Here is a 15,548-nt window from a genome sequence, read left to right as displayed (position 1 = left end):
AAGTATGTGGAGGTTATCACAATATAGACCCATCCATAGCTGTCATTTCTCAGACAAGGAAAAGCCACCCTATTTGGAAACCCATTCCAATTGTTGACAACACTTTGGAAGATTTCCGTCTCCTCTGATTCCACAATTACCCCTAGCTCGGTGTCAGTGCAGATGTTAACTACCTAGACAGGGGAATGGGGACTTGTTCCAGCATTCAAAGGTTGTGTGGGGCAAGTGTTTCAGACTGTTAGTCACCATCCCAAAGCACAATACATCCCGAGTTAATATCGTAGGCTCATTTACCCATACCCAGGCTCCATAATTTGTATTTTACCGTTTGACACACTGCAAACTTATTGCGGTGACTATGAGTGGTTGCAAAATGAAGGCGGATAACAATTGCCCCTAAAGATTCACATGAAAACTCAACCCATGTACTTCGTGTGGACAGTAATGCAACATATGCATCCAAGATCTCACTTCATCATGACGTTTCAACAACATTCACATCTTTACTTGATCTGCGATAAATTATTTTGAAAGGGCATTAGATCAGATGCCTATAAGGAGGAATATTGAAGCTGGTGGGGGAAGCAAGTGGGTCAGTAGAGTTGGATTAGGTAGTCTGTGAGGTAACATGCATCAATGCAGACTAAATGGGATGAATGGTCAGTTCCTGCGCTATAACCTTCTATGATTCTATTCGGTTTGTGTTTGCGCAATGAGCAGCAGATAGCAACCTGGATTAGGAGAATAAAAGCTTGTCTTTTTTTAAAAACAAATTGAAGGACAAACGTGAAGGATAAATGAACTTCTCTTGAAATGAACCAGGATTACAAGGCCTTATAAATCTTTTGAGGCCCAAACACATTGATGTGACCTTAAAGCTCTCAGCCAGCTGCTTTCACTTGTTAGATAAACAGCTGAAGGTAAACCACAGCCACATGAAGCCCACCGTGAGATTTTATTAAGAGCAACGGTACTCACGATTTCTGCGGAGCTGACTTTGTCGGAGGCTTCCCTTGAACGTCGCAGCGCTCTGAAGAGAAAATGCATGCAACCATCATGACACTGTGTCACAAGGCCCATTCTCAGCTGTTGACATTTCTATTCAAAAATCCCGCTGTTAACATGCCACAACACATAATACTTTCTTATCGGGAAATTATTCTTCCATCTTCCGAGTGTGACACCGTGTAATTAACATTCCAATATTAAGTTTAATTATACACGCAGCATTAAATTGCCTTGAAAGACAGCAAAAAAAAAGTGACCTACTTTGCCCATTGTATCCCGAGGTCAGATGCTGGGAGTCCTGTAACAAAGAACGCGAGACACCTCAGAGCACATTTTCCATCCGTACAGCCCAAACGGATCGTGAGTTCAGAAATTAATGAATGATAATGGTAAGGCAATTAAGCGGAGCACAATGACAATGTGTTGCTCTGTTTATATTGGGTAATTACCTGGAGCAGTTAGAACAAAATACACAATTCAAACAGAGTGAATAAAAATTCAGACTGACAAGAACGCTGATGCAGAAAGAATATCCCATTCATGTTACCCAAACAATATCTCTTTGAAGCAGTTAATACAGCACATGGTTTTACAAAGGGCAGGCTAATATGAAAGCCGCATTATGCAGTGGATTTCATACTTCATTTATTAGGACAAACGGAGGTCTGATTAATGATCAAATTGGCCACAAAGTGACCAATTTGAGCTTGTGATCAGCCAAATCCTCTTGCTCTGTAAAACTGCATTGCTTCACCCTAGACTCACATCATGAGTAGCATTCATACCAGTGCCAATGCAGATACTAACACAATCTGTTGATAGATCAAATCCCACTGTTTTCAGTACTGTTTTCGTGAGAATGTCTAACTTCGGTTAAGGTCAGCCTGAATCTCTCAATCTCCATGACTGACATCAACAAAGCCACAGATTTCAGAACAGGCGGTTGTGCCAACTTTGGGGTGTTGCTCACATCCAGAAACTGACTTGGACTGTATTATTCAGCATCAGTGTATCACATCCTGATCATTTTGCGAAGGTGCAATTTAAACCCCTATGACTAAAGTAACAGTTCATGACAGATGGAAGGCAATAAAAGGATTTTCACCCTGGTAGCTTTCTAAGGATTGTGAAAGCGACAAGTGAGTGAGGTGCAATTATATAGTGACCCTCACACAGGGTACAGCTCTGGGACGCTACCCTGTGTGAGGGGCGCTATATAAATGCAACATGTGGCAACATGTCTCGATCAACTTTTGCACTCTTTTTTAGGTTCACAACAAATAAACAAACTACCTGTGAATTTGGCCAGTTTAATCATTGCCTCTCTGGTTAGATTTAAAACAGGGGATGAGGGAGGGGGGCGGAGTGGGGGGATGAGGGAAGGGGGGGGCGGTGGAGAGAGGTCTTACCTTCGTTGGGATTGGGAACTTGGTTGGCTCAGCTTTACCAGGAGTGTGTATAGCCGTCAGTGGAGGAGGCCAAGAATGGGTCATCTCCTGCGAAGAGACAATTCACAAATCCACTTGTAATCCCAGTCACATCACATCAAGCCATTGAAACACCGTACGAACAGTTTCCAAGAAATATTATGCAGTTTAAACAATAAATCGGAATGCCGCTCAAAAAAACGTACTGTAAGAACGTGAATTGAAAGACAAACTCAAGTCACCATCGAACACTTTTTTAATTTACACTGTATTCATTTGGCATGTGAAATACTATTGCATTTAGTGATGGTTATACCTCATGATTATTGTACTGCCTACTTACCTCCAATACTTCTGCCGTACAGAATTATCATTACGGTAATTAGAAAAAAAGATTTAAATAAAAGCTATATCCCATTTCTTGCAAATGTATTGATGAAATGGGACACAAAGCTGTCACAGGCATTTTGCATAAATGAGATACTCTGTACTCCACGCTCCATTAGGTATGTGGGGGCGAATAAAGTGTTCTGTTATGTGTTAGCTGCAGGCTAATTCAATTCAATCTCCAAAATCCAAATTCACTTTTTGTTCTTTGAAGACAGCTTTTCTGGAGCTCAGTCACAGCCTTTGTGCAGTGTTATTAAACACATTTCTAACTTTTCTTATTAACCTGCATGATATCCAAGAAAACCTTGGTTAAAATCCCCACATTGCAGCACTGGGCTCTCTCTACATTGAAAGCATTCCCCTGCAATTTGGCAGGTATACTATAGTGCATAAACCACGCTGGTCCTTCCTGTTGGAATTAGTCATGGCTTAAGTCTGACAACAGATTTCATCGCAGGCAGATAAACACAGTGGTAGACTTTGAAATTCCGATACAACTTGAATTATGTTCTGTATAAATTAAAGTGCGTCATTCAGCACTCACAGTTGTTCAACATTGCCAAAGACTTTAATTGAGAAAGTGAAACCGGGTACAGAACTCTGTTGTAACAGTTGTAACAGCATCTCAACAAATAATGCAAGTTCTGCCAGCGCCTTTGTATACAGATATGCTGTGTCATATATCTCTGTAACAGCAGCTCAGCAATTCCCCAAACAGGTAATTTCCTGGTCTTTGCTAGGAGCCCCCGAAGAGTTTTGTCTTAGCTAGACATGGTGATGAGCAATTGCCTTGAGAGAGTATGGAAAATGGAAGACTAAGTCGGTTCATGTTGCTTTGAGTCATCCCCACCAGCCAGCACACAGTCAAAAAGCCCGGAAGCAAATCACCTGCCCACGTCTTCACATCTGATGAATAGTTTTCTAACAGGAATTTTAGCAAAATGGTATAATCTTAGTTGTGTGGGAATCCTCGTTGAACTGGCACCAGGCTACACAATCAACTGCAGCAAATAAATTGGAAAACACGAATAATAAGTGTACTCTTAAGATAAAGAAAACAGTGACCTTAAAGGTGTATGTTTGTCTATATATTTAGTACTTCAAGGTTTATTTTAACACTTAACTTCTCCTCATGCTAAAAAAATCCCTAGTGTGCTAAAACCTACAATAAACACACACCACACCATCCATTATTGCCTAACTCAAAGATATCTAAACAACAGGCTGGACTTAATGCTGCACTGAGAGTGACTGCATAAATCACAGCTGAACTGTGGAAGGGGTTAAACAAAGAACCTTTGCTCCTGAAGAAAAACAGGCTTCATTAAAAACACAGAGCTGGAAAAACAAAGACAGTCGCCAGGCCTGGCAACAACAATCCATCTCTCACACAGATGTCTGCAAAACTTTCTCCCACACAGGCTGAAGGTTGCTGGACATCAGAACTTGCATTTCAATGATCTGTCATGCAAATCCACCGCTTGACAAACAATGTAATCAGGGACAACAAACCTGACCAGCTCTTCAAAGCTCCACTTATAGTGGCAAACGGAGGTTTAGGCATGTTCTGAAATCACCCCAAATCTGACCTCTGGTTCCTAGTATAACTCACTGGATTTATGCAAATCCAAATCGACACCCATGTAAACAAGACACACTTGAAAGTACAGTACATGCCATAAACTGCCAGGACCCTTCCTGATGTGAATCCTATCTCTCTGCTTCTCTCCCTCCGCCCACCGCCAACCATGCTGTCCAAAGCGCTATGACTTATCACGCCCACACTTTGTGTTACCCTGTAATTCACTAGAACAACTGTCTGTGTTTGCTCACAGAATACGACATGTGCACACATGCGTGCACTAAAAATGTAAATACACTGAAACACAGGAAAACAAATCTGGCTGCGGAGTCCTGTGCTGATATCAAGAGGCCAGCTTCACTCAATCAACCTGCATCGATACTCAAGCAAGCCTGGATCACACCATCAGCATAAAAAACAGGGATTCACAGAAACAATTCTGCAGTTCAATGCAAAATCACATCAGTTACTTTCACGTTTTGTTTTGTTTTGTTTTGTTGGGAGTGGAGCGAAAACAACATATTTTTCTATAATATCTCAACAAGAAACAGGTCAAGTGTATCAAATCCTAAAATAACTTTGTCCTTTCTGCACTCTGGATAGCAAGCTATTCGTTTCCTATAGTTCATCAGAGGTCACGTGTAAGGTAGCCAAGGACCACCCAGGAAAGCCACGATTATTGTGCTTTGTTAGCTGGATTTAAGCATCAATCAGTCTCATTTTTTTATATATACACATACACACACACAGACACACACACTAGAGATGTTTACTGGCTTGGACACAAATCATGGCTTGAATAACGCTGCATGAACCGAATCCATTGACGCAAAGCACCTAGTTGGTCACCCTCATTTGTTTTAGAACCCTGTCTCTGCTTCATGTAATATCCAATAATAATATTCATGTTGCGGTTCTTTTTTTATTGTGTATGCGTGTTTGTTCCTATCAAATTGAAGGATGTCAGTGCATCAAGACAATGTAATGGAAAATTTACCATTTGTCTAACTAGTGACAATATCAAGCACTCCAAAGTTAGGTGTAGAACTGAACGCGGGCATCAGAAAGTCATTTCTTACAAACCATTAGAGATGAGTATTCATGAGTATTCATCTTTTCCAAGCTTTGGCAGTCCAAAAATATATGTATCCACAAAATCAACAGCTGATCCCAGCAACCATAAGGCCTCATTACATTTCTGGAGTATATTACAGGCATATATATGTGTGGGGCTCCAGGAAATAAACACCCTAATTGATGACCAGGCATGAATAGAAAACATGTTTGTTATTGTGGTGAACAATATATTTATAGCATATTTATTTACCTGTGCATCACTGTAACCAAAGCACACTAAATGGCAAGACACCAAAGAATGAATACACACACACAAAAGCATTTAATATTAATAGTTTTGTGTCAGGCAAAAGCTCTATGCTAATAAGACATGTCAATTCCTGGGTACACAACAGGTCAGGCATAGCACTGATTAGATAGACAGTAATACTCCCCCTACCCTGCCCCATTAAAGTGTCTTAACCCCAACCTTCTGTGCATTACTCTATGAAGTGTTCACCAAAATACTAAGGAAATACAAGAATGACAAAAGCCAGTGAATTTCCTTTGGAGTATGTCTGCTTCTTATCGGTGTCAATGGGCTCTACCTCATGATGATTGCTAATCATTGTGCCAAATCTTCATAATGGGAAACCCCACTGCAAAACCCACAGCGAAAAGATCCCTAGTTTTAGCGCCAGGCACAATATCTCAATGAATTCAGTCCTTTCACAGTGGTCTCTCTCACTTCACTCTAACTCACACTCTGCAACTTTCTCATATTCCTACTGGATGTTCAGTACAAACTTCAGCAAATAAAAATATTTAAATAACTGTTTCAGAAATAGTTGGGACACAATGGGAGATGAATACTTGCCTGAAGAGTACTTCACATAGAATTACTGTAAAGCGTAATGACCATGTATTTGTAAGTGAATGTTGCAGCCACTACAATGTCTCAGAAACAGCCATGAAGTGAATACTTCAGGCATCCTTTAATTCTGTTGATTTGTTACCACTAATGTAAAAGATAAGCTTGGCTCAGTTGGTAGCCATTTTTTCCTCCAGGTCAGAAAGGTGTGGGTTCAAGACCCATAGATAGTGCTGTATGGGGACAGTGCTGAACTGTCAGGGCCTTCAGATAAGACAAACCTAAGCCCCTTCTGCCTGTTCAGATGGGTGTTAAAGAAGACAGTTTCTCCTGGTATCCTGGTCAGCAATCCTCCAAGTAAAAAGTTCATTCATTTAATGTGGGACATTGGTATGTACAAAGTGGCTGCTGCATTTTACAATAAATACAGTCACCAAACTTCACAGAAACTGTGCGTTCTTGATTTTATAGAAACAAGGAAGGGTTTACGGTTATAAAATTGTACAGGTCTTGGTTATGCTTCGCCCCCCTCCTTAGCCTCCTTCAAGCCCCACCTCAAAACCCCCCTTCCCCTCCCCTCCCTTCTCCCTCCCTGACCCTAGCTCAAGTCTGAAATGCTGTACACTGTCCAGCGCCTTGGAACGTCCTCCCGACGTGAAAGGCGCTATACAAATGTAATCTTGTTGCTGTTGGTAGCATGCAGGTACAGTAGGGCCATAAAAACATAAGATTTATTCAGGCATAGAATTCTAAAGTACCGATTACTTCCCATTCACATTTTTGATACAAGACACTACTTCATGATTTAATGCTGACCCAAGCATAAACTTTTGCCAATTATTTACTCTTTTATCACTGAACAAGTTTGGCACCTGTTGCTCAATAATAAATGTTTGTAAAGATTATACTTGCAAATAAATCCTTTAGAAAGCAATCAAACGGTCCAAATATAATACTAATCCTTCTGTGCATTCAATACGAAAGATCCTGACCTAGTGTATATTTGACGAGCTGGGTAGTCATTTGTCATCGTTCAGCTGTGTTGACACATAAGTTTTGAGCACACAAGCTTGTTTGGAGACGTATAACTGTTAACACCCACTTGTGTTTTCTAAGCAAAAAAACCCAACAGCGTGGACTGGTGATGCCAGTCCTTTGAAAGGAGGTGGGCGGCTTTAGTGGGGTTATTGGGGTACTTAAGAGTCTTTGCAACACCTTTATCCACCAATCCACCCGCTTGTCCCTCCACCCCCCACCTCCCCCACTGCTTTCCCAACCTTCCACTCACCCTCCCCTCCTCTGATGTTGAGCTGGTCGCAGCTGGCACAAAAACTCACCTGTGACTGCAGGTGACTTTAAATATCAGTCAAGATGATACTCAAATTCGCAAGTTGTGAACCTCGGGATTGTTAGAGCCCTGCCACGCAAAGCTGAAATCTTTTATGAAATTTACCAAAAAAAAACTAGCTGCAGCCTGTCTGCATTCCTTTCTTGTTTCAATTTGGTCAGGTTCCAGAAATATAGCTTTGAGAACACTATGGTACATTAAGCTTGCACAGGAATAGTCGCACAGCGAGCAATCTGAATACTGTCTGTATATCTGACAGTGGCATTTTAGGCATTGATGCTTCACTGAGGTAACAATCAAGTGCTTCGAAATCTGAATGTGACCCTCTGAATCGTACGGACCGCAAAGATTTAACTGCTGGGCAGTGAACGCATCTGCAATGTTGTGTTTTTTTAAAAAAATATCGGTCTTTAGCTGAGAAGTTGTCAGGACAAGAACATGCTGTTCATTGCTGGAACAACAATCTGCTTTTTTCAGTGATGTCCTTGTGTTTCCTCCAGCTGGCTCCTGCTAGTCTACACCAACACAAGCCTGCTCTGAGAGCCGGAAGCCATGGAACTGGTATGAAATTCCATGAAAAGAAACCCGATTCCAGTCAGGAATTTCTGAGGTACCAGCAGCATGTGTTATCTAACTTACAAAAATCAACGCAGCAGGAAAGCCAGCTAATTAATACAACTGTGACATGCTCCTTAAAAAGCTTGAAGCATCTCCCTCCTTCCCTCCCTCCCTCCCTCCCTATTTTGCTGTGATTGCTTGACAAACCACATACACACAACGCAAGAGTCTGTTGCTTTTTATAAATATAAGGATTCATTCACTTGGACAGCTATTCAGAATGTACCCTTCGTCATTATTCTCACTGGCTAAACGCTGTGTTGCTGGGTTACACTTATTTTACATCACCTCTTCCCACAGCTGTCTCCCTGACTGACGGGGTTGGGTGATTGACGACGCCCGTGGATACGTTACTCGGTTTCCTATGACGTCTCTATAATCATTTGAAATGCACAACATGTACTTCCCCTCACTGCTTTTTTTCTTTTTGCACACCCCTTGGTTTTAGTCCAATGCATCACACGCACACATGCGCACAGCAGTTGCTAATACAGCACCTGAGGTCTTTTCTTAATATATAAAAGCTGCTTTTATTTAATACGTAGACTGCAAAGTCATAAAGAGTGAAGTGTAAGAGCTGCTTTCAGTTTTGAAATTGGTGTGTGTGGGTGAGGTGGTGGTGGTTCTCTTTTTAAACGTCTCGGGAAGTTTATTCAGCACAGATGTGATGAACCTAATTTTTCCAAATAAATGTCTTTATTGCTCCTGATCTCTAAATCCTTCACGTCTAATTCAGCATTCGTCCCTCTCGCATCAGGTATGTAGAAGTATACAGGACTGGAAAATGGGGTTTGTGGACCATGTTCCCAGTGTCAAATATACAGTCAATCCACTTTATAATATATCCCGTGAAGCGCTTCGAGACGTCTCAACGACATCATAAAGCTCTATATCAAATGCAAGGAATATTATTATAGATTTGCCTTTTTTTAAAAAACTAAATAATTATGTCCTATCTTCACCACCTTTCTTGCTAATTTAGTTTTAGGCCAGCAGGTCCAGGGCCTAACTTAAAACTAAATTAGCAAGAAAAGTGGTGAAGCCAGAATATGATTAGTGTATCTTCCGACACAAATGGTCAGTAAAAGACTTTGTTACCTTAAGGGTCTTTCAGCCAAAGCCCTGGTTCTGTGAGGTGGACAGATGTAGCCTGCAATGTTTTGTGGGGAACAGGTCTCCGTATGGTAGCCTTACAGAGCATGGCCAAACTTGGCCATAATCTTGAAGCTGTCTTGGTTATACTATACCTAGAGGAGATCTTCTAACGACAGTAACTCATTGCAATGCTGGATCATTCCCATGCCCATTTTCATAATCTGTTCTGCATGAAAGTGTTCCCTGTGGGACACAAACGACTGTCCAACCTACAGTTGATGGATTTGTCTAGTTTAAGTAAAGAAATAGTTTTGAATGCACAATATAATTTCCTATAATTTTCTGAGGTGTATATGAAGAATGTGTAATTCTCTAAGAAAGCATTGACAATTAAAGATTAGGTCTTCAGAAGGGTTTTGAAGGTAGGGAACTGGGGTTTGGGCAGGAGAAAGGGACTCTGAGGTGACTAAAATCTCGACCACTGAAGATGGGTTGGATTGAGCATGAAGCTGGCAGAGGAAATATCCAGGACAATAAGGTTGCAGGAGGTCAGAGAGGTAGGGATTGGTGAGGCCGTGGAGGATTACAAAAGTGAGGACGAGGAAACTGTAAACAATGCAGCATTTGCTGGCTCTTCCCCTACATTGTACAAGCAACTACTTGTTATCTGGCTATCAGAAGGGAAGAGGAAATAGAAAGGAGTCTGAGCTGGAAGAATTTGTAATAAAGGCCCAGCCAGATCCTAAGATCCATCTTCCTGCTGCGGAGGAGGAATTAAATCCTTTGTGTGGCGGAGACAATTCTTTAAACCCTTCAAGCTTTACGTTACAGAAGGGGCAAGAGGGGTGGAGTTGGTCACTGGTGTTGCCTACTAAAACGGTCAACTCACTCAAGTGTGATTACTTGAGATGTGTTTTGAGATATTTGTGTGCAATTGGCTGCCCACAAAATACAGAGTCACTGCATTTTACAGTATATTCTGTGAAGCACTTTGAGTCGCCTTGAAGACACGATAAGGCGCTATATCAAATGTAAGGATTGCTATTATTATTATATATTCTGACGTGATAAAACCCTATAAAATATAAACTCTTTCTTTCCCTTTTTAAGTCCCAGTGTTGGTATCACTTCAACGGCTGTTTGAGGCATCACACAGCTCTCTGTTACAGCTGACACTGTAACCATAGAGATTATGTCTCAATGATGCGAACCCCATCTACTGTACAATGGCCAATCAGCAGTCCTGGGATCTACTCAGATACAGAACCCATACACGTCTACGAGGCAGTGTGACCTTGTCAAAGCTCAGCGTGTAGAGCATTGGAGAACACGGTTTACACAGGCAATTTTCTCTTAAAAGAAAACTGAGATGACAACAAATCTTCAGTATGTGTTGTGCAACAATACCAAACACTTCCTTTTAATCAAGCCAGGAGTAAACTCACAAAACAAAAGAAAGTTTAAAAGCAAACCTTTGTCCAAATTCGAAGTATTAAAATGAACAGTAACTGTTCAGCTTATCGGGTACCAAACACTAATACGTTGTGCAGAATTTGTCCATCTGTAGCTGCCCTCCCTGTAAGGGCTTCTAACTTGAGGATATGTCTATACCATCAAGTCTCGTTGATAAGACAGTAACAAGATTTTGTTGATAGTTGACCAGCCTGTTCCTTTAAGCCAGTTGAATCCCTTAAGAGATCGCACATGACCAAGGGCTTTAACTGAAGATGGTAGTATATTGAGAAATAAATAATAGGTTTAAATTTGGATTCTAACACCACAATAATACCTTATAACCCAAGACATCCAAATGCGTGCATTATCCAAACATGTAAGTTAATTTTCATTGTCACAGTGCCCGTGGGGGAATTTGGAATTAGTAATATTTGTGTAATAGTCTATTGCTATAGTTCTCCCATCCCAATCAGCTTTATCACCCTTTCAATTACATTATTCTATTGTTACCATGCACAATGTACTTGCTGCACACTGGTTTAATAAGTCAAATGTTAATGTTATTTTTAACCCATGGACCATCAGAATTTTTGGCACAGTCAGTTTCTTTAGCTTTCAGCTCACTCACTATCCTAATGAATGAAAGACTCTTGTCATAGTAATGAAGCTGCTCAAATCTCATTAGTATTGTTGCTGAAACATCTGCCTTCAAACTACAAACACTAAGGACCAAAGCCATAATTTTAATCAAAAATAACAAAGGTGTAAAACACTAGGGAGTTAACATGAAATCACGGACTTGGGGGAGGAAAGTGGGTTTATCACGCAGCGATTTGGAGTCGCTAAGGACTTGCAAATAGTGATTGCCCTAATAATGCTGACTCCGTGTTGTAATCCAGGTGTCTCGGAGGGACGCTACCTTAGGTCAGCATGCTGCTCTTCTAGTTACCGGCAAGAACCACTATTTCCAAATCATAGCAATTTCCAGTACAATTCACCACATACATTTTATAAAGGATAACAAATAGCTGCCGGTGACTTTAAGGGAGCAATTCAATCTAAAGGATTGGCTGGCATTCACAAACTGCTAAACCTTTACCTTTGAGGTTTATGCGAGGTGACCAATTGAATTCTGCTCTGTAACTCATCGCCAGGCAATTGTTATATACAATGCATAGACACTCGTACATTACATATAGACAGAGTGTACAACCACTATCTCTTTTGTTAACGACCAAAACCCTTGACAAAGGAGAAGTAGCCTTCTACATCCACTAAATGATTCCAAGCACGGCTCCAGATGATATCAGCATCTATTAAAATAAAGCAAGATTTCTGACCATCTCAGTCAAGGTGAAAATGCCTTCCTATTTTTCATCCCTTGTACAATAGGCTACGAGTCTCAATGATTTCTCTCTGTAGAGGCAGTTTATAATGGTCCAGCTGTTCATGCAGTCCCCTGTCTGTCCTATCCAACGCAGTCCTAAAAATATTCATTGGTAATGCTCGCTAAGGTTAATGGTTCATTCTATTATAGTGCTGCCACAAGCAAATTATATTTTCTGGGAATTCATCAGTTTAGTAAAATAAAAGCATCCAAAGATACTTAAGGGATAACAATACCAAAGCAATTGCAGAACAGAGATCCGAAATGCAGGACCGAAATAACACATGGTTCTGTTTAGTTTTCATCATCTTTATAGACAAACAAACCATGGTTTCAGCTTCACTCAAATCATACAATACAGTTAGCAGCCCTGTAAAGGCAGCTTCAGCAGATTAAAACTAAAAGCATTTAGATAAATAATTGCACGCAATTGATAGCTGCTGCTGAAGAAATCCCAACAGTGGTTGAAGACAGTTCTGAAGCAGAATTCTGATACCATATAAAGAGATATAGAAATGGGTTGGAAAAACAAACTCTCATTTTATAGGTTAAAAAGCTACCAATGGAGAAAAGTGATTGGTGACGAACAAAAATCCTATCTAGCAAATTCTGCAGAATTCTCCAACATCTCCAGCAACACAATCTCTAAACGTATGGTGAGAAGGTGCTTGCTTGAGAACGCAGTGGAAGCAATACTTAAGATTTTTTCTTCACCACTAACTTCCTCTTGCAACTGCAGGAATCTGGATCATCAGACTTTGGTGCTTCATCTTTGCGCCTGGAATTTGTTTTACTGACAAGCTCCCCCCCCACTCCCCCACCGCCTTTGCTATCCACTAGTAATGTCTCGTCATGAGAGCCTGAAGGATTACACAATTGACGTGTGGATCAAACCCCACTGGAAAGGAATTAATTTAAAGGAAATGGCAGTGCAGAGAGGGGTTTATACTGTTTAGCCTCACAGCTTACTTAGGTATACAGTGCAGCCAAAAAATATATATTTCTTTTGATTCTTTCCAAAACAGCCTGTTCGCGTATGTGCTTCAATTCTATCCATTGACATAAATTGGCTAAGAAATATGATGAACTTTTTAACGTTAGTTGCAAATGAAAAATTCTCCCAAGAGCACTGGTACCTCTTGTATTGCGTGCTATTAAATCTGACAAGAGTTTTGATTCTGTTTTTTTGAAAAAAAGCTGTGACATTTAATCTCACAAGCAGTCACGATAAGAGTGGATATAAAAGGAAATGTACCAACCCGTAATATTTCTTCCACACAGCTGGTCTCGTTCGAAAGGCTGACCTGTGTAGAAAAAAGAAGAAAAAATAATCATTCGCACATTATCCGGCTTTGAGATCTCACTGATGAAAACATTAAATCACCATATCTTGAATAGTGTGTATGTTTTGATCTATACTCTCACCCACTAAGAACTTTGATCTGAGCATGCTCATCAAAAAAGTCTCTCTCTCATTTAATTGCACCTGCATTATATTCCCCCTTGGTGTCAAAATTGTTTTAAGAAAACATAACGTGATTGAATTATCATAAGAACTCAGTTCTTATGTTGTTGCAAAATTTTGTAAGTGCGGATATAAAACCCAGATTATGGGTAATGTTACTCTGGGTAACTCTCATGGTAGGCTATTGCACTCCTTTCCATATACCTAGTTGAATTTCCAGTCTTGACAGCCAATAACCTTTCTGCATCAATTCTGCCACTTCTGAAGAGAGCAATGGTCAAAGTGGGGGCGTTAACAAATGAGCAAGAAAACTCGTGTTAACTTTACAAAGTGCACCTCTTGTCAAATCTTGCTATCACCCTAACTTGTGTGAGTGGCCACCTAGGAACAAATTCAATCGCCTCTCGATTTATGTCATTAGGCAGATCAATTCATTGAAAAGCGACTGGAATGCGATGGCATAACCAGGTTTATTTGTTAATTCACTGATAAAACTCAGAAGCAACATATTTTCAAAAAAATGATTCACTTAAATAGGCAACAGGGAGAGAGTTGCCACTGAATAAACATTGCTTCTCACACGGAATCATGCAATAGGATAAGAACATTCATCTGAATAACGTATCAACATTAATTTAGCAGACATCAGAGAATGCCACTTCTTTTGATGCATCCCTTGAGGTTAATGTCTAGGAGTAATCAGCCTGTTCTTTACAAGTGTTACACAATTGCATAAAGAATGAAGATAAATGACCAAGATATGTGCAATGACTTGGGCCTACGTGGAATTTCAGATGATACCAAATGTGTCCTCAGGGATCAACTGCACCACTGTCTCCTGTTTGGAAACACAATTGCCACAAGCAAGGAATTTGGGTTTTGATGTATGCAGGTCTGAAATTTATTTAAGGAAATTTAGGTGAAAAATTAGAGAAGGTTTTGATATTAGTTCCCATCTTTGGTCACAAAATGACTATCAAAAAATGATTTAATATGCTGCAGTAGGCAATACATGCAAATGGGTTAGGCTAGAAAATAATTCACATTGGTTGACTTGTTTCATTCCAGTCAATAATCTGAGCATCACCGGTGCCTCAGGATCTTTGTGCGAATGGACACTGAAAAGTAGCCACAAAAAGCTCAAGGCACAAAAATAACTTCCAGTCTTCCTGACTATGGGAAGATAACCCAGAAGCAGGAAAAGGGTCATCCGCTGTATCAAATGCAATATTTACAGTGGGGCATCAACAGTTCAAATTGGTTACCAGGATGGTGTGTGGTCGGCACTAGACACACTGAGCTCAGTTAAGAAACTAATTGATGTTGTACTGGGAAGAAGGCAGGGTGGGTATTTGAGAAAGGTGAGAGCAAATGGGCCAAAGGCCCTTCTTCATCCCTTCCTCCCTTGTGATGTTGTGATTGAAAAATTATTATGAACCATTAATCCCCTACTGACACCAACCACTTCATACTCTAAACAATTATACAGATTTTAAGCAATTCTCAAAGTGATCTTTTCTCTGAACTATTACAAACAGAAATGTATTCAGATAATTCTGGACCTGTTCTGTTATAATCTTGGCCATTGCTTACTTCTGATCAGTAAATTTTCCTCAGATGTTTTTGTGTGTGGGTATTCTGAAGCAGTTATTATGCTACCAGAGAACTGACTGGCTCCAGATCAAAATCAAAGCCCATCAATACAAGACAACGATCAGAATTATGATTTAATGTTTCAAAGCTGAATAGGTCCCTGAAACACAGCGAGTTCACATAAATACATAGACACACTGTAAAACTCCTAAATGAATGTCGACATGCAATATAAAGAATAATTCTATCATCT

The 15,548-nt window shown here is 40.3% G+C and overlaps 1 protein-coding gene across 2 annotated transcripts in view; it reads right to left on the bottom strand.

Annotated features, from left to right (window-relative positions):
• The window catches only part of aff2 (AF4/FMR2 family, member 2), a 182,574-nt gene that overhangs the window by 69,390 nt on the left and 97,636 nt on the right, over positions 1–15,548 (bottom strand). For both annotated transcript variants that reach the window (XM_007892877.2, XM_007892886.2), the window contains exons 4-7: positions 13,497–13,541; positions 2,418–2,504; positions 1,270–1,306; positions 979–1,030 (exon numbers count right to left, since the gene is read on the bottom strand). In XM_007892877.2, coding sequence (XP_007891068.1) covers positions 979–1,030; positions 1,270–1,306; positions 2,418–2,504; positions 13,497–13,541 — 221 coding nt within the window. The remainder of the gene's footprint in view (positions 1–978; positions 1,031–1,269; positions 1,307–2,417; positions 2,505–13,496; positions 13,542–15,548) is intronic.

The sequence above is a fragment of the Callorhinchus milii genome, unplaced genomic scaffold, assembly GCF_018977255.1.
Source record: "Callorhinchus milii isolate IMCB2004 unplaced genomic scaffold, IMCB_Cmil_1.0 Scaffold15, whole genome shotgun sequence".
NCBI classification, from domain to species: domain Eukaryota; kingdom Metazoa; phylum Chordata; class Chondrichthyes; order Chimaeriformes; family Callorhinchidae; genus Callorhinchus; species Callorhinchus milii.
Note: the sequence above shows the minus strand (reverse complement) of the source record. Positions and strands in the feature narration are given on the sequence as shown.